Below are 23,371 nucleotides of genomic sequence, written 5' to 3' on the forward strand. Positions count from 1 at the left end.
AGATCCCACAAGCCACATGGCGTGCCCCCCCTCCAAATACCCATTTTTCAGATGGGGAGACTGAGAGTCAAGAAGTTTACATAGCTTTCCCAAGGTCACATGCTGGTCAAGGGAGAAGCGAGGGGGCCCAGGCTGACTCCAGAACCTGGTTTCAACCACTGTAGTAGACTGCTAGGCAGAAGGTTTTATTTTATCAATATTTAAAATTTTTATTGACATATATATACAGTCAAGTACAAAAAAGTAGTCATGGGGCTTCCCTGGTGGCGCAGTGGTTGAGAGTCCGCCTGCCAATGCAGGGGACGCAGGTTCGTGCCCCAGTCCGGGAAGATCCCACATGCCACGGAGCGGCTGGGCCTGTGAGAAATGGCCGCTGAGCCTGCACGTCTGGAGCCTGTGCTCCGCAGTGGGAGAGGCCACAACAGTGAGGCCCGCGTACCGCAAAAAAAAAAAAAAAAAAGTAGTCAAGTTGGAGAATTTTTACATACAGATACTTGTGCATACACAGAGGCATCAACATAGCCTGTGTAGCTCCCACGCAGATCAAAGTAGGGAAGTTTCCAGCCCTCAAAAGGCTTTTAGTCAATCTCACCAGCCTCCTCGGGTCAGTGCTGCCCTGACTTCTATCTGTGTGTACTAGCTGTGCTGTTCTAGAACTTTCTATCACTGTGACCGCACAGAGTGTGCTCTTCAGCATCTGGATTCTGTCACTCAGTGAAAGTCGCCCACATTGTTGTTATTCTTTTTTATCATTTTATCATTTTATTCTTTTTTATCATTTCCATTGTATGAAGATCCTACCTTTTTAAAAAAATTTTTTTATTTTATAAAGTTACATTTTATTTATTTTATTTTATAAAGTTACATTTAATTTATTTATTTATTTTTGGCTGTGTTGGCTCTTCGTTGCTGCGCGTAGGCTTTCTGTAGTTGCGGCGAGCGGGGGTACGCGGGCTTCTCCTTGCGGTGGCTTCTCTTGTTGCAGAGCATGGGCTCTAGGTGTGCGGGCTTCAGTAGTTGTGGCACGCCAGCTCAGTAGTTGTGGCTCGCAGGCTGTAGAGCGCAGGCTCAGTGGTTGTGGCACACGGGCTTAGTTGCTCTGCGGCATGTGGGATCTTCCTGGACCAGGGATCGAACCTGCGTCCCCTGCATTGGCAGGTGGATGCTTAACCACTGAGCCACCAGGGAGGTCCCAAAGATCCTACCATTTTTTAATTCATCCTACTATTTTTTTTTTTTTTTACTTTGGCTGTGCTGAGTCTTAGTTGCGGCACGTGGGATCTCTTAGTTGCGGTATGCGGGATCTTTAGTTGTGGCATGTGGGCTCTTAGTTGCGGCATGTGGGATCTAGTTCCCTGACCAGAGATCAAACCTGGGCCCGCTGCATTGGGTGCTCGGAGTCTTAATCACTGGGCCACCAGGGAAGTCCCTAATCCATCCTACTATTGACGGACATTTGGGTTGTTTCCTGTTTGTGGCTGTTACACATAGTTGCTGCCGTGCACATTCTCTTCTGTGTTGTTTGGGTGGATGCTGCACGCATTTCTCTTGTGCTGCAAGAGGGGAATTGCCTGCCCTCAGGGCAGGTGCACATCCAGCCTCAGTGGACCCTGCTCGTTTCCCAAAGTGGTCACATGCTTTATGAGCCCGACGCAAGTGGCCAGGCTGCAGGTTGAACTGGTTCAGCCACAGGACGCCCGTGCGGTGCCGTTGCTGACTCGGTACCCGTGTGTCTCCACGCAGGTCAGGAACGGGTCGTGATTGCCGATGACCTCCCGCACCCCTTCGGCCTGACGCAGTACAGTGATTACATCTACTGGACAGACTGGAACCTGCACAGCATTGAGCGAGCCGACAAGACCAGTGGCCGGAACCGCACCCTCATCCAGGGCCACCTGGATTTCGTGATGGACATCCTGGTGTTCCACTCCTCCCGCCAGGATGGCCTCAATGACTGCATGCACAACAATGGGCAGTGTGGGCAGCTGTGCCTCGCTGTCCCCAGCGGCCACCGCTGCAGCTGTGCCTCACATTACACCCTGGACCCCAGTAGCCGCAACTGCAGCCGTAAGTGCCTCGCTCTGCCCCTGTCCCTCACTCCCACATTAGATCATCAGTCTGACTCTGGCGGTTAAGGTGGAAAGAAGCTTTTTATCTGGGGAAACCTTGGTGCACATGGGCAGTCGGGCAGGTTGTGCACTGCACATGTTGCCTAATGTTACCTGGAGGCTCAGGCTGGGTGGAAGACCTGTTGCTTCATCAAGACATGAGTAGATGGTCCAAGCCCTCAGCGGGCACGTCGCATGGGAGGCTCTTTGGATGTGAAAAACAGTCCCTGGGGGAGAGCACCCACTTCTAGGGCCAGGCATTGTTCCAAGTGCTTTTTATGGCCCTTAATCCTCCAGCCTATGGGGTAGGGAGTATCACTGTCCCCATTTCACAGACTAGGACCCTGGGCACAGACATGTGTAGTTACCCACCCAAGGCCACACAGCTGGTAAGACTTGAACCAGGTTTGGATCCAGGCAGGCTGGCTCCAGAGTCCCTGCCCTGACCCCTTGCGTGTGGCCCCATGTCCACGGTGTAATCCTCACACCGACCTTCTAAACGAGGTAGGCCTTTTCACTTTCAATTCTAAGAAAAGCGAGGTTCAGAGAGCCTGAGAGTGACTTTCCCATGGGCCCGCAGGGAGAACAGGTGTGTCCTGTTGGCAGGCTTTTCTCCTGTGACATCAGCAGAGAGCTAGTTATAACTGGGCCTCTGTGCAGCGCTAGACAGATTGTAAAGCTCTCTGTCATCCAGGCATTGTGTGAGCCTCTCGCAGCCCCGGGCCTTAAGAGGACTGAGCTTCCTTGGCCCAATTATGTGGATGAGGGACCTACAGCTTCGAAGGGTTAAGGGGCTTGGTCGAGGCCCCAGGCTGGTATGTGATGGGCCTGGGGCCACAGCCTGGGATTCCCCACTCTTGGGCTCCCTTTGGTCCTGTTGTCCTTGCCACTGGGGGCCATAACCTTGAAGGGTCAAGCGGAGGTGCAGGTCACCCTCTGCCCAGAGGGGATGTGACTCGGGTGCTGGCTCCCAAGGCCGGCAGACCCAGGGCTGTGACTTGGATTCATGTGGCCCAGCTGTAACTCTGACGTGGCTGCAGCTGGTGGCCTCTACACATCCTGGGTCCCGACAGCCCTGAGGAGTGTCCCCTCCCGGTGTCACTGTTCACGTCACACGGTTTTCAGCCATTCCCTGGAGCACGTAGAAGCCCCTGGCGAATCCCACCGTCACCAGAGCATCACACACACTTATGGGTGGGAGCTGGATGTTCACTACCTTTCCCTCCCTCTGACTTAAGTCTTGATAATCTGAAAAGAAGTGGATATCTAGTTTTAAAATAACACACACACTTATAAAATATGGAAACAGCAGCGACGTGTAACATGGAGAATTAAATTACCCATAGTCCACCCCCAAGAACCAGTTTTGTGTCTTTCCAGCCTTTTTCCACGTACATCTCGTAGGTGCGCACGCAAATCTACTTTTTACCAGAAAATGGAAGGCCGTCCTCCCTGCCCCACTCCCTGTTCGGCTCCCAGACGCTGACGCGCGCCCGCCCCCGTTTGCCTCTCTCCAGCACCCACCACCTTCCTGCTCTTCAGCCAGAAGTGTGCTATCAGCCGAATGATCCCTGATGACCAGCACAGCCCAGACCTCATCCTGCCGCTGCACGGGCTGAGGAACGTCAAGGCCATCGACTATGACCCGCTGGACAAGTTCATCTACTGGGTAGATGGGCGCCAGAACATCAAACGAGCCAAGGACGATGGGACCCAGGTAAGTGTGCTTTCGGGGGGGCGCGGGGGGCCCTTCCACGAGGGGCTCGCACTGGCGGCTCCCAGGCTACCGCCCCCTTTTCTTAGCAGAGGGAGTGCCAAGAGGGCACAGTTTGGGGTAAACAGTGATTGGGCTCCGATTATGTCATTGCCAGGTATAAGGCTGAGCCGTGTGAGACCCTTAGACTGTGATTCTGTGTAGAAACTGGATTTTGCAGCTGTTTAAGTAGCAGTGGTGGGCGTCAAACCCCATGGGGTTTTTTTTTTCCTTTCCATAGTGGTTCTGTGCAGGGATAGTTGATGTCGGTTATTCTAGATTTATCTTTTATTTCAGGGGAGTTGGATAGTCAGTTCTGTTATAATGCAATGTACATGTGTCTGAAAATCACTGCACTGTACAGAATCGCCCAGTACAGACCACGGGTCTGATGGGGGAAAGGGGGCTAGGTGTGCAGCCCTCAAAAGGCCATCAGTGACAAACTGAAAAAAAAAGAGAGGAACCTGGCAATACAGGGGCCCTGTCCTTCGAATGGTAAATGGTTCGGTACACAAATGCTCCAGCAGATATGGCTCTTGACGCTGAAAAGACCTGAAGCTGGCGGAGGACATGGGGGTCGGAAGGTTGCAGCTTGTGGGTTTTTGTGGAACGCGGAAGGAGGGTTGTCTGAGATGGGACATATCGTTGTGACCCCGGCGTGGATGGCGTGGCTCCCAGTGCCCGGGGGCTGGGGGTCGCTGGAGGCATGTGTGTTTGTGGGCCCCTGCTCGGTGCGGTGCTGCTGTGTGCTCTGCACTTGCCTAGGGTTTCTCCTGGGTGCAGTTGTGCAAAGTGAATGCGAAACCTGCTCTCTGCTCAGACTGTCCCTGATACATCACTGCATGGGGACGAATACATGTTTTCCAGACGTGAGTCTAGCAGAACTGACTCCTTTTCTGTGTTAGGTGTTTGTGACCCGTGCCAGGAAGGACACTGTCACTGCAGCCTCGGGGCACACCCGGCGTATCCAGCCATGTGACAGGGAACTGTGGCCAGAATTCCAGTAGGACGTGCCCGGCTGGTCATGCCAGTTTGTAAAGACGCCTTTCACAAAAGCTACCAAACCCGATGGTCTCTTTCTCAATCGGGGGGTCAGTGTGACAGCTTATGTCGTCGTGGTGAAATCTTGATACTGTTAGAACAGCGATGCAGATGCTCGTGTGTGGAGATTTTCAGAAGATTTTCGTGTCTGTAACGTAGGTGTTTCTCTTTCCTACCCTGAACCGGGTGCCAGTACTACCTGTACGACTGGGCCTCACTTTCGACAACATACTTCATCCACCCACGATGTAAAGTTAACAAGTCGTCCTTTGACGTCTGTGTCCTTGGTTGATGGTAAAGCCCCAGCTGTGCCCGAGCAGCTATGATTATCATCTCTGTGGGAGCAGAGCCTGGCGGAAACGGTGGGAATGGATTTCTTTCGTCCCACCCTGGGCGCAGGTGACAGTCACTTTGAGTCCTTTGGAGAACAGGGAGTGTTAATTGGTGGACCATGGCTTCCTGCTGAGAAAGTTGCTGGGGCACAAATTACCTTAAAGTCCCCTGGAGAGGCGTCCTTTTGCATTCTTGTATGGTGTCCAGCAGGAGTGGGGGAAGAGTTTGAAGAAAAAGCCCTTCTAGGAACACTTAATCTGGAAAATATTCATTTCCCTTCCTGTGTCTCTTGCTAAACTCCACCCTCTGGTGGCTTTGGTTATTAGGGGTGCCACCCCACCTCCAAGGATGGTATTCTTAATTATCATCTACTTGGCTGTCGTTTTTCTATTTAATTTTTGATTCTTTTATTGTGGTAAATCTACGTTACATAAAATGGGCCATTTTAACCATTTTTAAGTGTGCAGCTCCATGGCATTAAGTACATTGATATTGTTGTACACCCGTCACCCCCATCCATCTCCAGAGGAAACTCTGTCCCCATTAAACCCTAACTCTCCATCCCCGCATCCCCCCAGTCCCTGGCGCCCACCCTCCTGCCTTCTGTCTCTCTGCATCTGACAGCACTAAGTTCTTTATATAAGTAGAATTACCCAGTATTTGTCCTTTTGTGACTGGCCTGTTTCACTTAGCACAATGTTCTCAAGGTTCATCCACATCATAGGAGGTATCAGAATTTTCTTCCTCTGTACGACTGAATAACACTCCATTGTCTGTATAGAAGACATTTTGCTTATCCGTCCGTCCATCAGTGGACGCTGGGCTTGCATCCGCCTGTGAGCTGTTGCTGCAGACTTTCCCACTGGGTTAAGTACCACTTTGTACTGGGGAGGGGGCGGGGTGTGGATTGTGACGTTGAATCGGATTCTGCTAAGATTTTTTGCAGCGGCCTCGGTGCTGTTCCTCATGGTAAAATTGGAGTTTGGGTTTTATAGAACCGGCCAGCCGTGTAGAGTTTACCTCCTCGTTCCCGTGTGCCTGGGGTGGGGCGTGGGTGGTGTGTTGTTACAGCACGCACTTTTTTCTCAGCTGGTTGTTCCGATGAGCGTGTGCCCGGCTCCCACACACCCACCCTCCGCAGGGAGCCTGGCTCTGGCCAGGGCTAGCTGGAATCTTGCTTTACTCCCGGGCCATCGGCTGCACTGGGCTGTGGTCTTTGGCCAGAGAGCTCTGTGGCTCTTGGGAAAGGAATGTGCTGGCTGGAGTCGACGCCTGGCTCCTAGGGCCCACAGCTCCTGGGGGTGGGGGTGTTGTTACCTGCAGAGATGCGAGTGACGTGCTTCCAGCTGCCCAGCAGGGCTGGACCAGAGGCTGCTGTGTGTGTGTTTGGGGGCGGGTGGTTCCTCTCCAGCTGAGTCCAAGAGGCTAGGCCTGGGGAGGGGGGCTTCTTTTTGGCTGCAAGGCCCCTCTTGACCACCAGGAGACTTCTTGTTTTATTGACTGCTGAAAAGAGGTATATTAAGAGGGTCTGCAATGAGCTGTGATCAGAACATCATCTAAAGATGATTCCCTTCTCAGAGGAGGAACTTTTCATCCAAACTGTTGGTGGCAGCAGCCCAGGAGCTTGGGAAGCCCCTTTGCACCAGGTCAGGTCACCTGAGAACCCAAGGGGACCAGATCCACCAGGGAATCGGTCTCTAGCCTGTGAGGGACGTGAGGGAAGCTCTGGGCACTCTCCTTCTCCTGCATCAGTTCATGAAACAAGGTCCCCTTTAAAGGGATTCTCTGTCGGTGGCTCCGAAAGCCAGGGTTCATCCCTGAGAGGCAGTAGACGGCATGGAGTCCAGCAGCGCTCTCGGGAGAGGCTTGGGGTGGAGACCCGCAGGGAGTGTGAGGGGGAAAACAGACCCCGCGAGGGGCACGTGCTGCCCCTGGGCTCCTGGTATGCGCTGCGGGGCAGCCCTGCACCCTCACCTGGCCTTGAACCCCTGGCCTGTCTCCCTCAGGGAAGAGGCTGTGAGAGGTGGACCTCTGTGCTGGACACCTATTGTCCTGGCATCCTAAATTTAAAAAACAAATAAGATTTGAGGGCCTTCACTCTGGAGAACAGTATGGAGTTTCCTTAAAAAACTAAAAACAGAACTACCATATGACCCAGCAATCCCACTACTGGGCATGTACCCTGAGAAAACCATGATTCAGGAGGCGTCATGTACCACAGTGTTCATTGCAGCTGTGTTTACAATAGCCAGGACATGGAAGCAACCTAAGTGCCCATCGACAGATGAATGGATAAAGAAGATGTGGCACATATATACAATGGAATATTACTCAGCCATAAAAAGAAATGAAATTGAGTTATTTGTAGTGAGGTGGATGGACCTAGAGACTGTCATACAGAGTGAAGTAAGTCAGAAAGAGAAAAACAAATATTGTATGCTAACACATATATATGGAATCTAAAAAAAAAAAAGAAAATGGTTCCGAAGAACCTAGGGGCAGGACAGGAACAAAGATGCAGATGTAGAGAATGGACTTGAGGACACGGGGAGGGGGAAGGGTAAGCTGGGATGAAGTGAGAGAGTGGCACTGACATTTATACACTACCAAATGTAAAACAGATAGCTAGTGGGAAGCAGCCGCATAGCACAGGGAGATCAGCTCGGTGCTTTGTGACCACCTAGAGGGGTGGGATAGGGAGGGTGGGAGGGAGACGCAAGAGGGAGGAGATATGGGGATATATGTATACGTACAGCTGATTCACTTTGTTATACAGCAGAAACTAACACACCATTATAAAGCAATTATACTCCAATAAAGATGTTAAAAAAAAAATCCAAGGGAAGGAAAAAAGATAAAAAAAGATTTGAGGGCCTTAATCCAAAAGTCTGAGTCTAAGGAAACAAGAAGTGAGAAGATGTCTTGAGCCGGGGGCCTGTGATCCCGGGCTGACCGCTCAGCTGCTGGGCGGTCCCTCTGTACGTGCGGGCGCAGGCTGGCCAGCCCGGGTGGGGTGATGACCAGGCAGCCGGGTCCAGTGCCGTCACTGGTGGCGGGGCCCAGCTTCGGAGCCCATGGGCTAGAGCTCTCCTGGAGGCTGTTGGGGGGATCAGCTTCACTCTCAAGCAGATGTGTGGGCAAGAGCTGGTTTGAAAGGAGAGGTTCCCAGACACGGTTGGGCTTTTGACATTTGCTCTGCACGCGGCCACAGGCCTCCGCCCTCCCCACCGTGACTTCAGCCGGTGCTCGTTTCTTACCACCCTACAGCCCTTCGTTTTGACCTCTCCGAGCCAAAGCCAGAACCCGGACAGGCAGCCGCACGACCTCAGCGTGGACGTCTACAGCCGGACCCTGTTTTGGACGTGCGAGGCCACCGACACGATCAACGTCCACCGGCTGAACGGGGAAGCCATGGGCGTGGTGCTCCGCGGGGACCGCGACAAGCCGAGGGCCATCGTCGTCAACGCCGAGCGAGGGTGCGGGGCCGCGCGGGTGGGGTGCTGCACCCGCTGGGCTGTGCCAGGGGCCCCTCCCGTGAATGCCGGCCTCTCGGGCCGGGAGGGATCTTCCACCCCCGACACTCCCATCTGCAGCCGGAGTGGGGCAGGGAGACACCAGCTCATTCCCAGGCATGGCAGGGAGGCAGAGACGCCCAGGGATGGCCTGGACTGAAAGCCTGTGCAGGGGAGAGGGCTTTGCTGAGGCACAGGCAGGATGTGATTCATAGGTTTCATACCATCCCATCCAACTTGAACCCTATTCAACCATCCCTTCCATAGTGTCCCACGCGGTGGTGGGTTACTCACTTGCCTAGGGGAGGTCACTACCTGACTGGGAGCTTCTTCCTTCCCTGAAGCTCCCTGATGGGCCCTCAGGTTCTCTGGTAGGTGGGAGAGCACCTGAGACACGTTGACACATGTGGAGGGTCCCAAAGGGAAGGACCAGGGCGGGAGGGTGAGGGGGCCGAAACCACATGAAATGAGATTGGGAAATAAAGCCAATCGGGGAGGATTTGGGGGTGGAAGGCAGGAGGCTGGTGACCACCTCAGGTACCCGCAGGGCTGCCGTTCAGGGCGGGAATCAGACTCATCGAGGCACTGTGTGCTGAAGCTTGTGCCCGGGGACCGCCAGGCAGACCTGAGTTCAAATCCCGACTGTGTCACCTACTGCCTATGTGACCTCAGGCAGGTGACGTGACCTCCCAGGGATTCAGTTTCCTTGTGAGGACAGCGGGGAGTACCAGCCCTGCAGCCCCCGGGGGCTCAGTTACTGAAGACGGTTCTTTAGGAATCAAAGGAGGGGGCGTGTACTAGTCCCAGGGGCTGCCTCAAGTGACCACAGACTGGGGGCTTGAAACACGGAGGTCTATTCCCTCGCTGTTCCAGGGGCCAAAGTCAAGGGTGGCAGGGCCGTGCTCCCACTGGAGTCTCTAGGGGAGGTTGCTTCCTGCCTCTCAGCTTTGGGGGCCCCGCATGCTCCTTGGCTTGTGGCCGCGTCCCTCCACTCTGCCTCCGTCTTCACGTGGGCTTCTCTCTGTGTCCGTGTGGCCTCTTCTCTCTCTTGAGGCCACTCTCACTGGTTGCGGGCCCACCCTAACCGGGGCGGCCTCATCTTGATACTTAGTTACATCTGCAAAGACCTTGTTTCCAAGTAAGGTCATATTCCGAGGTTCCAGGTAGACATGAGGTCTTGGGGGACATTTTCCAGCTCCTCCAGGGCCTGACCTTTCAGCTCCGCATCCAGCCCCTAGAGGCTGGGGTCGTATGACTGGTCACTTTCCGAAGCCCCGCTGGGTGCCCGCAGGGTCTGGGGCCGGTCTCTCTGGTGCTTGGCTGAGGACGTAGCGGACGCAGTGCCCGTCCTTTACCTGCTGTTCTCTCGCAGGTACCTGTACTTCACTAACATGCAGGACCGAGCAGCCAAGATAGAGCGCGCGGCCCTGGACGGCACCGAGCGCGAGGTCCTCTTCACCACGGGCCTCATCCGCCCCGTGGCCCTCGTGGTGGACAACACGCTGGGCAAGCTCTTCTGGGTGGACGCCGACCTGAAGCGCATTGAAAGCTGCGACCTGTCAGGTGCGCTCCCTGGAGCCTCCCCGAGGATCGGTCCCTCGGCGGCCACCACGTCTGAGCCACCAGGACGCCCGCTGTCCTGGTCATCAGTCATGGCATACCAGTCACCACGGTTGTGGGGGACCTACTGCGAGCAGGCACTGGGCTGGGGCTTTACCATGTATAGTGCCCCCGCCCCGTTCCAGGATGTGGGTCCCAAGTGATCCCCAGGTGGCAGGGGCCGACGAGGCTCAGAGAGGGTGAGCCAGCTGTGCAGGGCCCCCAGCGTCGGGTGGAAGAGGAGTCCGACCACTCTGCCCCCAGTGCCCATGCTCTCAGCTCCTCTGCCGTGGCCGCCTCAGTCCGGGAGGCCCCTGGGCCAGAGAGGAGTGAGAATCAGTGCTTAAAGGGGCTTTTCTTCCGGAAGTTGGGGTGGGCTGGGGGCAGGGGAGGCACCGTGCTTGCCGGGGGCCAGCGACTGGGGCCACGGCCCTGGCCAAAGGGCAGCCCAGGTAGAAGCAGGGCTGTCCGAGAGGTGGCCTCAGATCTGCCTAATTCCAGGGAACGTGCCCCAGCCCCCAGCCCTGGCCAGAGCCCGGCGTCCCCCAGGCTCCCGGCAGCCCACCCTTCTCCCGAGGCAAGCGTGGGCTGAGCTCTAGGGGTCCGCCGCCACTCAGGGGGAGCGCCTCCCTCTTGCAGGGGCCAACCGCCTGACCCTGGAGGATGCCAACATCGTGCAGCCCGTGGGCCTGACTGTGCTGGGCAGACACCTCTACTGGATCGACCGCCAGCAGCAGATGATTGAGCGCGTGGACAAGACCACAGGGGATGCGCGGACACGAGTCCAGGGCCGTGTCGCCCACCTGACCGGCATCCACGCCGTGGAGGACATCAGCCTGGAGGAGTTCTGTACGTGGCGGGTGGGCAGCGGGCAGCAGGCAGCGGTGTGTGCGGACACCGCCGAGGGGAGGCTGGGCCTCTTCACAGAGCACAGCGGCCCCTGAACTGCCCCCCTGGAATAAGGCAGGAGGACAGGCCAATGTGAGAGTTGTAGGACTGAGATCCTCTTTTCTTTCTTTCTGTCGGCCAAGTCTACTCTCGGCTCCTGGAGGCCACCCTCAGGCCCTCTCCCCATCAGTGACAGACCGAACCTCTCTGACTTCCTTTTCTACCAGCTGGAACCCACTCCGCTTTCCAAGGGCTTGCGATTAGATCTGGCCCAGTTTTAGACGAGTCTCCCTTTAGATTGACTCCAAATCAACTGATTAGTAACCTTAATTATATCTGTAAATCCCTTCTGCTGAGTAAGGCAGCAAAACCACAGGCATAATAGCTCCTCACATCCTCCCCAGCTGGGGAGTAGGGTAGGACATTTAGGGGGCATTTTAGGATTCTGCCTGCCACAGTCTGGCTGTGCCCAGGGGCCTGGGAGAGGGACGACGTCGGTAACTGGGACCTCTGGTTCCTCTACCCACCTCCGTATATGTGGATATGGAGGGGTGTGTGTGTGTGTGTGTGTGTGTGTGTGAGTGAAGTGTCTACCTCTCCCTCTGTCTTCTCGCTTTTCTCTCTTCATTCAGTAAATACACCTGGGCTGCCAGCTGGGTGAGCAGAGCCATCACTGTCCTTGTCCTGTGATGCCCACGGTCTGGCCCCACCAGCCTCACCCCAGCCCATTACTGTTGGCCTCCTGCCTCGGCCACACCGTGTGTTGACTGTTCTGCACCCCAGGTCCCGTGCTCAGCATATTATTACATTACATGTGTTATTTCACAATAATTCTACTTTACAGCTGAGGAAAGTAGGGCTCAGAAAGGGTACTACCTCCCCCTGTCACTTAGCCAATAAACCTGATGGGGCTTGGATTTGAGGCCAGAGCCCACAGTTTAGCCACTGGGATTTTTTTTTCTGTTGGGCTCCCTGCTCAGGATGAGGGGCATGACCTCTGAATCGGTCACTTCTGTGTTGACTGTTGGGCAGTGGGTTCTGTCCTTGTGGGTAATCAGCTGGATCCTGGATAAGTGAAGTCACTAGGAACTAGCTTCCGGATAACCGAGGCACCCCACGCCTCTGGGTTGGAAAGCCTGCGTTCACCTGGCCCCTTACACCATCCTCAGCCAGGTCCCGGTTCCTGGTTGTTGCTGGCAGATGGTCAGAATGGTGAATGCTGAGCCCACCAATGTCGAGACCCACTGCCTGCTGGTGTCGGCAGAAAGCCAGGCTCATTGCCCGGCAGCTCCTTGGAACCGAGCGGCTGGAAGGGCCAGGAGACGTTCAGTGAGCAGATCTGAGGTTGGAGGCCGGGTGCTAATGAGTGCTGATGTGTGGGGTCTAGGGTGACAGGGAGAGGCTCCTCGTTTTGGGTGAGGGCGGGAAGTCCTTGGGTGAGCTCTGCCGTGTTGATTTGGGACGTGGGCCATCCATCCTGCCTCCCCACAAGATCCCACAACTAGACTCTAAACCAGGGGTGGCACTCTGCAGCCCGTAGGTCTGTGTCATCCTGGCTGCCCTTGCTTTGCGGCTGGCCGACAAGGAGTCATGGTCACCTACATAGGTGGCCTAGCCCATGAAACCAAAATTATTCGCTTTCTGATTCTTTATGGCAAAAGTTTGCTGACCCTGCTCTAAACCGTGACTCTGTCATTTTGAAAACACCTAATCCTCAGGGTTGAGGAGGAGAAACTATGATTTGCCTTTGGGGGTCCGGGTGAGGAGCAGAGTGCTTTGCGCCATTTCCTCTCACCTGAGGGAGCTCAGCCACCCTCCCAGCCTCCTAACCATTGTCAGGGTGTTGGGCACATGAAGTTAATTGAATTGAAATGTTCAAGTTCCCAGGGTTCAACACCCTTATTATTTTAACTTCCATGTGTATTAGTTTCCTGCAGCTGCTTTAACAAGTCACCACAAATTGGGTGACTTAAAGCAACAGAAATGTATCCTGTCACAGTTCTGGAGAAATCCAAAATCAAGGTGTCTGCAAGGCTGTGCTCCCTCTGGAGGCTGGAGGTGGGGGTAGGGAGGCAGAGGAGGGGATGGTTCTTTGCCCCTCCCACTTCCTGTGGTTGCCGGTGTTCCTTGTGGCTGCATCATTGCAGTCTCTGCCTTTGTCATCACATGACCTTCTCCCCTGCCTTCATCTCTTATGTCGTCTCTTATAAGGACATTTGTCAGTGCATTTAGGGACCACACAGACAATTCAGAATTAGACCCCATCTCAAGATCCTTAACGTGACTACGTCATTTGCAAAGACCCTTTTCCCAAATAAGGTCCCATTCACAGATTCCAGGCATTAGGAAGTGGACATATCTTTTGGGGGGCCACCACTCAGCCCACTACACCATGAGAGACAGACACACAGGTGGGCAGTGTAGCATGATGGTAGTGGGCACAGTGGGAGCTGGTGCAGACAGGCTGGGGTATGATGTAAGGAAAGTTCTATAAGTGCTTTTGGCCTCCGTTTCCTCATCTGCAGAATGCAGTGTCAACAGAAACAGACTCCATAGGCTGCCCTAAGAATTAAGTGTGAGGCTCCCCCACACTCCTACTGGAGTGCCAGTTCTTGTGAGTTCCTGCCCGGCATGCATCCCCTCCGTCCTCCAGGCCACAGTCCTGAGGTAGGAGGTAGAACCCGACCCCCTCCCTCTTTTCTCTCCACAGCAGCCCACCCTTGTGCCCGGGACAATGGCGGCTGTTCCCACATCTGCATTGCCAAGGGTGATGGGACGCCACGGTGCTCATGCCCAGTCCACCTCGTGCTCCTGCAGAACCTGTTGACTTGTGGTGGTAGGTGTGACCTCAGCACTTTCTGTTGGGACGTTGAGCAGGACCCGATTCTCTGCCTGCCAGGTTGCTGCCTGACAGTCTTTTAATACATAGTCCCTGTGGCATCCAGTATCCTGAGCAGACTGTCTCTTTGTCCTCTTTTCTAATATATGCATTTCAGGGCTATGAATTTCCCTCTAAGCACTGGTTTTGCTGCATCCCACAAATTTTGATAAATTGCATTTTCATTTTCAGTTAGTTAAAATATTTTAAAATTATTCTCAATAATTCTTTGGCCCTTGTGTTATTATGAAGTGTGTTGTGTAACTTCCAGATGGTTGGGAATTTTCCAGTTATCTTTCTGTTATTGATTTCTAGTTTAGTTCCATTAAATTTTTGTGGAATTAATTTCCATTTCCTCATCCCTAAAACAGAAGCAGCCATCCTCCATCACAGGCTCCTCATGGGAGTAACAAAGACAGCGGAGAAAGCACGTGCACACGCGTGTGTGACCGAGTATGTGCGCATACTCCCCCTCCTCCTCTGAGCTCCTGGGGGCCGGTGTTCACCCCGTCCCTTTTCTTCCCATGCTCACCCCCATGACCTCCACGCTATGTCTCACACACGGCATACGCTTTGTATGATTTCTGTCCTTTTAACTTCATTCAGGTATGTTTTATGCCCCAGCGTGTGGTCTACCTTGGTGAATATTCCATGTGAGCCTGAGAAGATGTGTCATCTGATGTTGCTGGGTGGAGTGTTCAGTAAATGTTGGTTAGATCCAGCTGATGGATAGTGCTGTTCAGGTTGTCTGTATCCTTCCTGACTGTTTGTGCTGTCAGTTACTGATGGAGGTGTTGAAGTCTCCAATAGTGGGTTTGTTTAATTTTTTAGTACTGTCTTTTCTCCGCCTTCTACCCTTGATCGTCTTCTTCCCTAAGGTTGCACAGGGAGTGGCCAAGAATGTAAGCTGCAGTGTCAGACAGACCTGGGTTCAAATCCCAGCTTTGCCACTTCCCAGCTGAGTGACCCTGGGCTGGTCACTCACCTCTCTGAGCCTCCACTTCCTTCTCTGTGAAATAGAGAAATTGAAAGCACTTACTTGATGGGGTTGTTATTAAGTAACAGAGTACTTTGCATGGTCCCTGACACATGGCACACAGGAATGCCAGCTGCTATTAGTTGTGAGAATGGCAGTAGTAATAAAAAGGAACAATTGTCATTGTCACCATGATGAAACCCAATCCCCAGGACTTCCTCTCCTCTTCCTGCAGGTCCCCCAGGTGACCTTGGATGTGCTGTTTCTGTGTTCCTCTCTTCTTCCCTCCTCCTCTGAGCTCCTGGGGGCCGGTCTTTACCCTGTCCCTTTTCTTCTCATCCTCACCCCCACGACCTCCACGCTGTGTCCCACACACGGCATATGCTCAGCACATCTCGGGAAGCAGGACCATGGGCCTGTCCTTCTGGAGCTTTCTCCTGCCCCACCTCACACTGTGAACCCCAGAGAGCTTGGCCAAGAACAGAGGGGATGTTTCATGACTGTCCCGTGGTGGGGGCCACCTTGACCCTCCTGAGCTTCCTGGTGGCTTGTTTCTGAGTTCCGGCCCCAGGGCCCAAGTGGTTGTGCAGGTCCCACAGACGTCCAGGCTGCCCTGGAGGAGACGGGGCCGGGGAGAGAGCTGCACAGAGTGCTCAGCTCTCCCTGGGACCCCAGCGCTGGGCCTCCCCAGGGGAGGACGCATCCCTCTGTCACCCGCCCCCAGGCTTCGGCCCTCAGACTTGAGGATGCCAGGCCCTTCCTCACGGCCTAAGAGGCCTGTATTTACTGTGTCCCTGGCCTCTTCTCTGGGGGCTCACAGGAGGATAAGGGCTGACTGAGGTTCCCAGGAGGTGCCATGGACCCTCGTGCCTCGTGCACCGGCAGAGCAGCGCCACTGCCAATGCTGCGCACGCGCACATTACCGAACCAGGCACCGCGCGCGTGCACACACTCGCTCACACACGCGTGTGCGCGTGCTTTCTCCGCTGGCCTCGTTACTCCCGCGAGCAGCCTGTGATGGAGGGTGGCTGCTTCTGTTTTAGGGACGAGGGGACGGAGGCTCTGGGAGGTTGGGGGGTCCTCGGGTCGCACAGCTGCTGGGGGAGCCTGGGTTCAACCCCAGGTCTGTGCAACCCCCATCCTGTCCCGTCCTCACTCTCCGGCCGCTGCTGCCAGGACTGGGGGCCCTGCGGGGAATCAGAGCCTGCCCCACGTGGACCCTCTTCTTCCTGCTGGGCTGTGGGGGGCTGGAGTCCAGGAGCGGGGCCTCGGCCACTGTCCACGTGCACCTTTCCGTGGCCAGCATCCCTGTGTTCTCTGTTGGTGGCTCAGTGAGCACACATCCGTCGTTGGCTCCTTTGTCCCCGGCTGTCCTCTGTGGCCGAGCCCAGTGGGAACAGCGGCCTTGTGTTCATTTTTGCTCACATCTCCTCCCCCATCTCACATCCCTATTCAGCCCAGTGTGGACCCCGCAGTTATGGGGGAGGCATGTGGGTTCCCAATGTTGAAAGGCTTAGTACATCTTGAAATCAGTACTTTTGTGAAACTGAAAGCTCTGTTGTTTTTTTGACCGTGCTGCGTGGCTTGCCTCCCTTAGTTCCCTGACCAGGGATTGAACCCAGGGCACGGCAGTGACAGTGCCGACTCCTAACCACTGGACCGCCAGGGAACTCCCGACACCTTTTTCCTTAATCAGATTTCAAGGGTATTGAGGACTGTTGCTAAACGTTAAAACGAAGTTTGGACCAGTCTCTGGGGCTCAGTTTCCTGTGATTTTCCAGACCGAGGAGTGGAGAGACGATGACGGGCCCCCTGGGAAATGGGGGCAGCCTGGGACCAAGGGGCTCCTCCTGTGTCTCTCTGCCAGTGCCCTGGCATCCGTGCCCACCTGCGCCTCGGCCTCCAGGACAGTGCCACTGCGCGTAGCCACTGAGTGCTATTGCGCGTCTGGCCCATTCTTAGCCTGCACTGGGGAAGTTGACCCCGAGGGGGAAGTGACTTGCCATGGCCACCTGGTACGAGGTGACCCCAGATCTCCTGTCCTTCACCCTCCCAGCTCACCACCCTTCCACGACTCCCTCCACCAGGGAGCCTTCGAACCCCATCCTCATCCACTCTGCTCCCCACTGTGGAATCCTCACCACCTGCCTTTCCTCAGCCCACTCTTCAACAAGGTGCCCGGGTCTTCCACCGGTGCCCCCCGCCCCCGCCATACCTGTGGGCTCGCTGGCCACCCACAGAGTTCTGGCTCCGCTGCCCCAAATGTGTAACAGGTGTGGGTGCTGACCACCCACTTTCTGACCCTCCTATTTCCGGCGGGGGTGCGGTGGACACTCCCGTGTAGCCAGGCCGTGCACACGGACAGCTTCATCACACACTGGGGGCTGGAGGTGGGACGCAGACAAGATGCAGGGCAGTGGAGACTGGGTACAGCACTTGTGAATTGAGCGTGTTCCCCGCTTTGAAACCCAGAGGTGTTTCGCCCAGTTTTTGCCCTGCTGGGCAGCCTGTGATGGTCTTTCTCTCCTCCCCAGAGCCTCCTACGTGCTCCCCGGACCAGTTTGCGTGCGCCACTGGGGAGATCGACTGCATTCCTGGGGCCTGGCGCTGCGACGGCTTCCCGGAGTGTGATGACCAGAGCGACGAGGAGGGCTGCCCGGTGTGCTCGGCCGCCCAGTTCCCGTGTGCGCGGGGCCAGTGCGTGGACCTGCGGCTGCGCTGTGATGGTGAGGCTGACTGCCAGGACCGCTCGGACGAGGCGGACTGCGACGGTGAGGCCCCGCCCCTCCCCTAGGCTCGCACTCTCCGCCCTCCTGGAGCTTGGGCTCCATCAGGTCACGCATAAAGCCTTGGCCTGGAGCGAAACTGCCGTGGCCCCTCAGCTTGGGAGGGGAGAATGTTAGTTGCAGGCCCACTGAGAGCTGTTGCGCTCTGCCTCGCCAAGCACTTTGGCTTGAAGGCAGACTGAGGGTCTATCTTGCCTTCCCTCCTTCAGTCAAGAACGTTACAGAGACCGAAGTTAGGTCCAGTAGTCAGCTGGGTTTGCATGGTTTACGCCCTGGTTAAGCCCCATCCCAAAAGGCAGTGCTGTCCTCCACCAAGCCGTCTGTGGGATAACACTTACGTCTGGGTGGTTTCTAGTATCCCCTTGAACCAGGAGTTACAAAGAGATTTGCGTAGTCAACCTGGGTCCACGCTGGCTGGCAGTATCTTCCTTTTAGACCGTGACAGTGAAACAAATCTCTGTGCTCCCTCTGAGGTTTTCTTACATAAAATGACCTGCTCCGTTGGTTCCCGCCACACACCGTCAGCACCACGGCCCCATGACTGCCACTGAGCTGTTAATGGGTCGTTCTAGCTGCCGCCCCACAGCCACCGGTCCTCTTCTTGGATAACTCAGATATTATCTGTCCACTGTCCCCGTTCATGGTGAGCAGCCATTCTGTGGAAGGTGAAGGCCTGGGGGTCATTTCCCCGGATGTTTCTAGAAAGCCGCAGTTGTTAAGTCTTTCCAGCTCACAGCCCCTTTGAATTCGATGGAGACTGTAGACCAGGGATGAGCACGCTGCGGCCTGAGGGCCAAATCCAGATCGCCACCTATTTTGGTAAATGCAGTTCTACTGGGACACAGTCAGGCTCATTCATTTACATATTGTCTCTGACTGGTCCTGCACGGAAACAGCAGAGTTGAGTAGTTACAAAAGAGACCTATCTGGCTCTATACAGAAAAGTTTGCTGAGCCCTGCCTTACATCCTTGGCCCCAGCACAGTCTTGTGTCCAAGATCTCAGCAGGTGGCAGGAGCCCTGATTAGGGACCGTCCCCTCCCTCCTCCCGCTGTGACTGTTTCTCCTGGAGAAAGGAAGCATCAGGAGGACAGCAGGCCCTAGTGGAGGCTCTGGGCTCTGCCCTCTGTTTCAGAAGCCTCCTCTCCTGCTAGGTTACCAGCAGACCTGCCCACTTATTGCAAGGACAGGGTTCCTTGTCTCTGGTTTCCAGAGTGGGCGCCTGGGGCAGGGCGGGTGGGGAGCTTAGACGGCAAGTACTGGGGGCGGGTGATGCCTTCCTCATGGGGCCATAGCCCTTTCCAGGTCAGCAGGGAGGCAGCAGTCAGCACCCAGCCTTCCTTGTCCTCCTTGCGTGGCCCGCCTCTGCCTTTCCGGTTGCGCTGTGCTCCCCCTTCCTGACCCTCAGAGCTCTGCTGGTGCATCCCCTGTCCCCTGCCCCTCCCACTCTAGGAGCCCAGTTCCTTGTGGAGCCAGCGGCTGTCCCCTTCCTGGTAACCTGGGAGGGCCTGGGCACAGGGGCCGTGGTAGTCCTGGTGCTTTGCGGGCCTGACCCATGGTAGGAACCTGATGAATGAATACCTCCCTGGGTCGTTGAGGTCTCTTCCCTGCCAGACCGCCCCCAGCATTGCATGGGCCTCGGAACTGGGGTCCTCGAGGGGTGGGTGAAGACTGGCTTTGCTGTGACCACGCCCCGACCCGGTCCTAGAAAGGGTCCGTTTGTCTGCTCTGTATTTGGAGCCCAGACCTCTGTTGTTGGGTCTGGGGGGGCGGGGCAGGGAGCCCCGGTGGAGGTCATCTGCTTAGTGCTCCTGGCTGCATCATGCCCTCCAGCCTCTCTGAACGCAAGGCCCCTCCTTGCAGCCGTCTGCCTGCCCAACCAGTTCCGGTGCGCCAGCGGCCAGTGCGTCCTTATCAAGCAGCAGTGTGATTCCTTTCCTGACTGCGTCGATGGCTCCGACGAGCTCATGTGTGGTGAGCTGGCTTCCCCGAGGGCGGGGTTGGAGGGTCGCCCTATGCTGGGGTTCTGTCCCAGGGCCGTCGGGTCTAGAGGGAGGAAGTGGCGGGGACTGAGGAGGCTGGGAGGTCAGGAGTATTTGGCCTCGGTAGGGAGTCAGGGAAGCCTTCCTGGAGGTGGAGGCGGCTGTGAGGAGGAGGAGGGGGAAACTGTGAGCCAAGGGGCATTTCAGCTGGGACAGAGGCACAGAGAAGGCATAGATGTGCCAGGCCAGACCTGAGTGTAAGGCAGCATGCTTCTGCCCAGAGCCCTCACTCAGCAGCATCTGTCAACAAGATCACCCTGACAGAGTAGTGGGTGAGTCCATTCCCTGGCAGCCTGCTGCCTGGCTGAGGAGGAGTGGTGTGTGCCCATGCACACACGTACACGCACACACACGCGCGCACACACACACACACACACAAACACACACACACACACACACGCTGCATGCCCCTTGAGTGATGTAGCTTGTACGGCCAGGGATGTAGGGGCTAGAGAATGTGAAACCAGGGCAGTCAGAGAAGGCTTCCTGGAGGCGTTGGCTCTTGAAAGGCTGTCTGGTTCAGACAGGAAGGGAGCTGGATTCCCAGACAGGAAGTGGGAATGTGTCTGTGTGTCTGGGGATATGGCCACTTCGTTCACTGCGGAGGGACCGGGGCTGAGAGCTCTGCCTGCAGGATAGAGGCGTCTTGTGAATGGGGAAGAAGGAGGCGTCCCCAAGGGACTCACTGAGCGCTCTTGTGCCTTCACATCAACCCGGGTCAGGCCCCTCAGCTACCATCTCAGGAGCGTGGTCTGGGGGCCAGAGGGTAGCAGTGGGAGCCCCGAGGGGTCTGAGCCCCGCGCCTCTGCTGGGCAGGTGTCCAGTGTGACGGCGTCTGTCTTCAGGCTCCCATGTGATCGTGGCCCCAGCCGTTGGGGGTGATGTTTATCCATAGTCAGGCCTCGTCACCGGAACCAGCAGCTCTCCTCCCTTTCCTTTGGGCTTTGGCCGGAGGGGATGTTGTCGATTGCTCTCGGAAACGTGCCACCCTGATGGGAAAGTGAATGTCCTTTTGTCAGAGTTGAGTCCGGAGCCCAGACATGCCCTCCATGCCGCAGGTGGCTTTGATCGTGGGGCGAGCCCCAGGAGTGCCCCTGCCCTGGAGCCCTGGGTGAACCTTTGCAGCCCTGAGCTGGCTCCTGGCTCTTTGGGTTTGACTGGGCCCCTGAGGCCAGGCCCTTCACATTCCACTTCTCACGCTTTCCCTGCCTAGGGCCTTCAGGATTCCCGGCCTCTGTGGCAGGCAGGCGTGAGGGGCTCAGATGGAGGCCCCCCCCCGGCCCTGGGTGCTTGGGTCAGCCCCGCCCCTCCGCGTGGTCCCGTCTCCCCGCCCCGCCCCCTCCTGCCGCCTGGGGCTCGGGCTCAGCTGGACTAGGGACGTGGACGTGGGAGGACCCAGCGCCTGCTTCCAGCCGAGAAGCTCCGGGTCAGGGGCATGAATAGGAGGCTGCTTCGGAGGAGTCGCTGCTGAGGGGCCGGGGGCCGTGGCAGAGCTGAGTCAGGCCGAGGAGGGGGAGAAGGTGCTGCGGCTCCATCGGCGGGTGCTGGGCCGGGGCGGGAGCCGCCCGCCAGGGCACACAGCGCCTGCCCCGCAGGAGGCCCGCTCCCTTTGGGTTAACGTCCGCTGTCGCTTCCTGCCCGTGCTCTGGCAGAAATCACCAAGCTGCCCTCGGACGACGGCCCGGCCCACAGCAGCGCCATCGGGCCGGTTATCGGCATCATCCTCTCGCTCTTCATCATGGGCGGGGTCTACTTTGTGTGCCAGCGCGTGGTGTGTCAGCGCTACGCCGGGGCCAACGGGCCCTTCCCGCATGAGTACGTCAGTGGGACCCCTCACGTGCCCCTCAATTTCATCGCCCCGGGCGGCTCCCAGCACGGTCCCTTCACAGGTGAGGACCCTGGGCGGCGGTGCGGAGGCAGACAGGGCGGGATATGGGGCGAGTGGATCAGGAATGCTCTTTGGACTTGACCTGAGATGTTCTCGTGGGGTGTGTCCTGAGTCGTCTCCCGGGGACTCAGGAATGCTCTTTGGACTTGACCTGAGATGTTCTCGTGGGGTGTGTCCTGAGTCGTCCCCCGGGGACACATCTCTCATAGGGCTTCTGCACCTGAACCTGGGTCTCCCGGGCAGCGGGGCTGGGGAGAGTGCGCCGTGTGCGTGGGGCGCCCCTGCCCCTAACTGGCCTCGTTCCCCCACCCCCTCCCCGCAGGCATTTCGTGCAGCAAGTCCATGATGAGCTCCGTGAGCCTGATGGGGGGCCGAGCCGGGGTGCCCCTCTACGACCGGAACCACGTCACCGGGGCCTCGTCCAGCAGCTCATCCAGCACTAAGGCCACGCTGTACCCGCCGGTGAGTAGGGGCAGGAGGACGCCTGGCCAGCTCAGGGCCCCCCCGCCCACCAGGTGTACCCGCCGGTGAGTAGGGGCAGGAGGACGCCTGGCCAGCTCAGGGCCCCCCCGCCCACCAGGTGTACCCGCCGGTGAGTAGGGGCAGGAGGACGCCTGGCCAGCTCAGGGTCCCCCCGCCCACCAGGGGCAGGCACGTCCTGGGACCTCAGGATTTCGAGAATTACTTGCTGTTCCACCACTTAGAATGGTGGGTGCGTTCACCTTTCTCCCCGTCCTGACCTGTAGTTTTTCTCTTCAGCATCATTTTCTGTTCAGAAAAGAGTGCTTCCTGTTCATTGTGGATAACCTGGAAGCCACATAAGATTCTAAAAAGTGGGAGTCTCACCCATAATCCCACCTCCCGGAGTTGCCGTTGGGCGTTTCCCTGTCTGGGTGGCCGTCTGGTTCCTCAGGCCCGCCCCATCGGCAGGGCCTGTCTGGATGGACGCAAGCTTCCCCTCAGCGTCCCCGCCAGAAACACTCTATTTTCCCACCCACAGCCTTGCTGGTTCCCAGAAAATAGCAGGATGGTTTTCTAAGGTCAGGCACTCCTGGGGTGACTGTCGTGGCTGAAATGCTCCCTGGAGCTTCCGGCAGCCTGAGTGGGGTGACGGGCTGGCCCTAGGCCGAACCACACCCTAGAACGAAATGACTCTACAGAGGGTGAAGGGCCAAAGCCCCCAGTATCCCAGCCCCACACCAGGATCCCGAGGGGGACCCTCTCCTCGAGGCTGGAAAAGACCCCCATTTCCAAGGCGTGGCCCCAGGGTAACTGGGGCAAGCGTGATGCACGGATGTGAACTTGGTGTTACATATCAGGTTCTGACTTGATACGGTTCTGTGCTCTATAATTCTCCAAAACCTGACTTCCTGTGACGGCATGCTCTTCTGACGTGAAGACAGCCCCCTGAGCTTTCTCTGGGGAGTCGCCAGGGAGCCCCACCCACCAGGGCTGGGCCTTCCTGCCCTTCTGGGTGTCCCCCGTATCCGGGGTGTTGCCCCTCCTTATCACACCTGACCTGGCAGGACCAAGGAGTGGGGGGCAGCGGGGGTCATTATCTCGGGTTG

At 56.6% G+C, this 23,371-nt stretch overlaps 1 protein-coding gene across 14 annotated transcripts in view; it reads left to right on the plus strand.

Annotated features, from left to right (window-relative positions):
* LRP5 (LDL receptor related protein 5) overlaps window positions 1-23,371 on the plus strand; it is a 108,762-nt gene that overhangs the window by 78,207 nt on the left and 7,184 nt on the right. Inside the window, exons 12-22 of one of the 14 annotated variants that reach the window (XR_012333630.1) lie at window positions 1,744-2,067; window positions 3,626-3,825; window positions 8,503-8,711; window positions 10,120-10,310; window positions 10,986-11,195; window positions 13,945-14,070; window positions 14,484-14,557; window positions 17,623-17,859; window positions 19,737-19,847; window positions 21,568-21,804; window positions 22,126-22,265. Coding sequence is in view for 10 of the 14 variants with exons in the window: in XM_033861310.2 (XP_033717201.1) it covers window positions 1,744-2,067; window positions 3,626-3,825; window positions 8,503-8,711; window positions 10,120-10,310; window positions 10,986-11,195; window positions 13,945-14,070; window positions 17,623-17,859; window positions 19,707-19,847; window positions 21,568-21,804; window positions 22,126-22,265 (2,015 nt within the window). In the remaining 4 variants the exon portion in view is untranslated. The other 13 variants (XR_012333631.1, XR_012333633.1, XM_033861310.2 and 10 more) reach the window with 13 other exon arrangements.

Source organism: Tursiops truncatus, chromosome 8 (assembly GCF_011762595.2).
Source record: "Tursiops truncatus isolate mTurTru1 chromosome 8, mTurTru1.mat.Y, whole genome shotgun sequence".
Taxonomy (NCBI): domain Eukaryota; kingdom Metazoa; phylum Chordata; class Mammalia; order Artiodactyla; family Delphinidae; genus Tursiops; species Tursiops truncatus.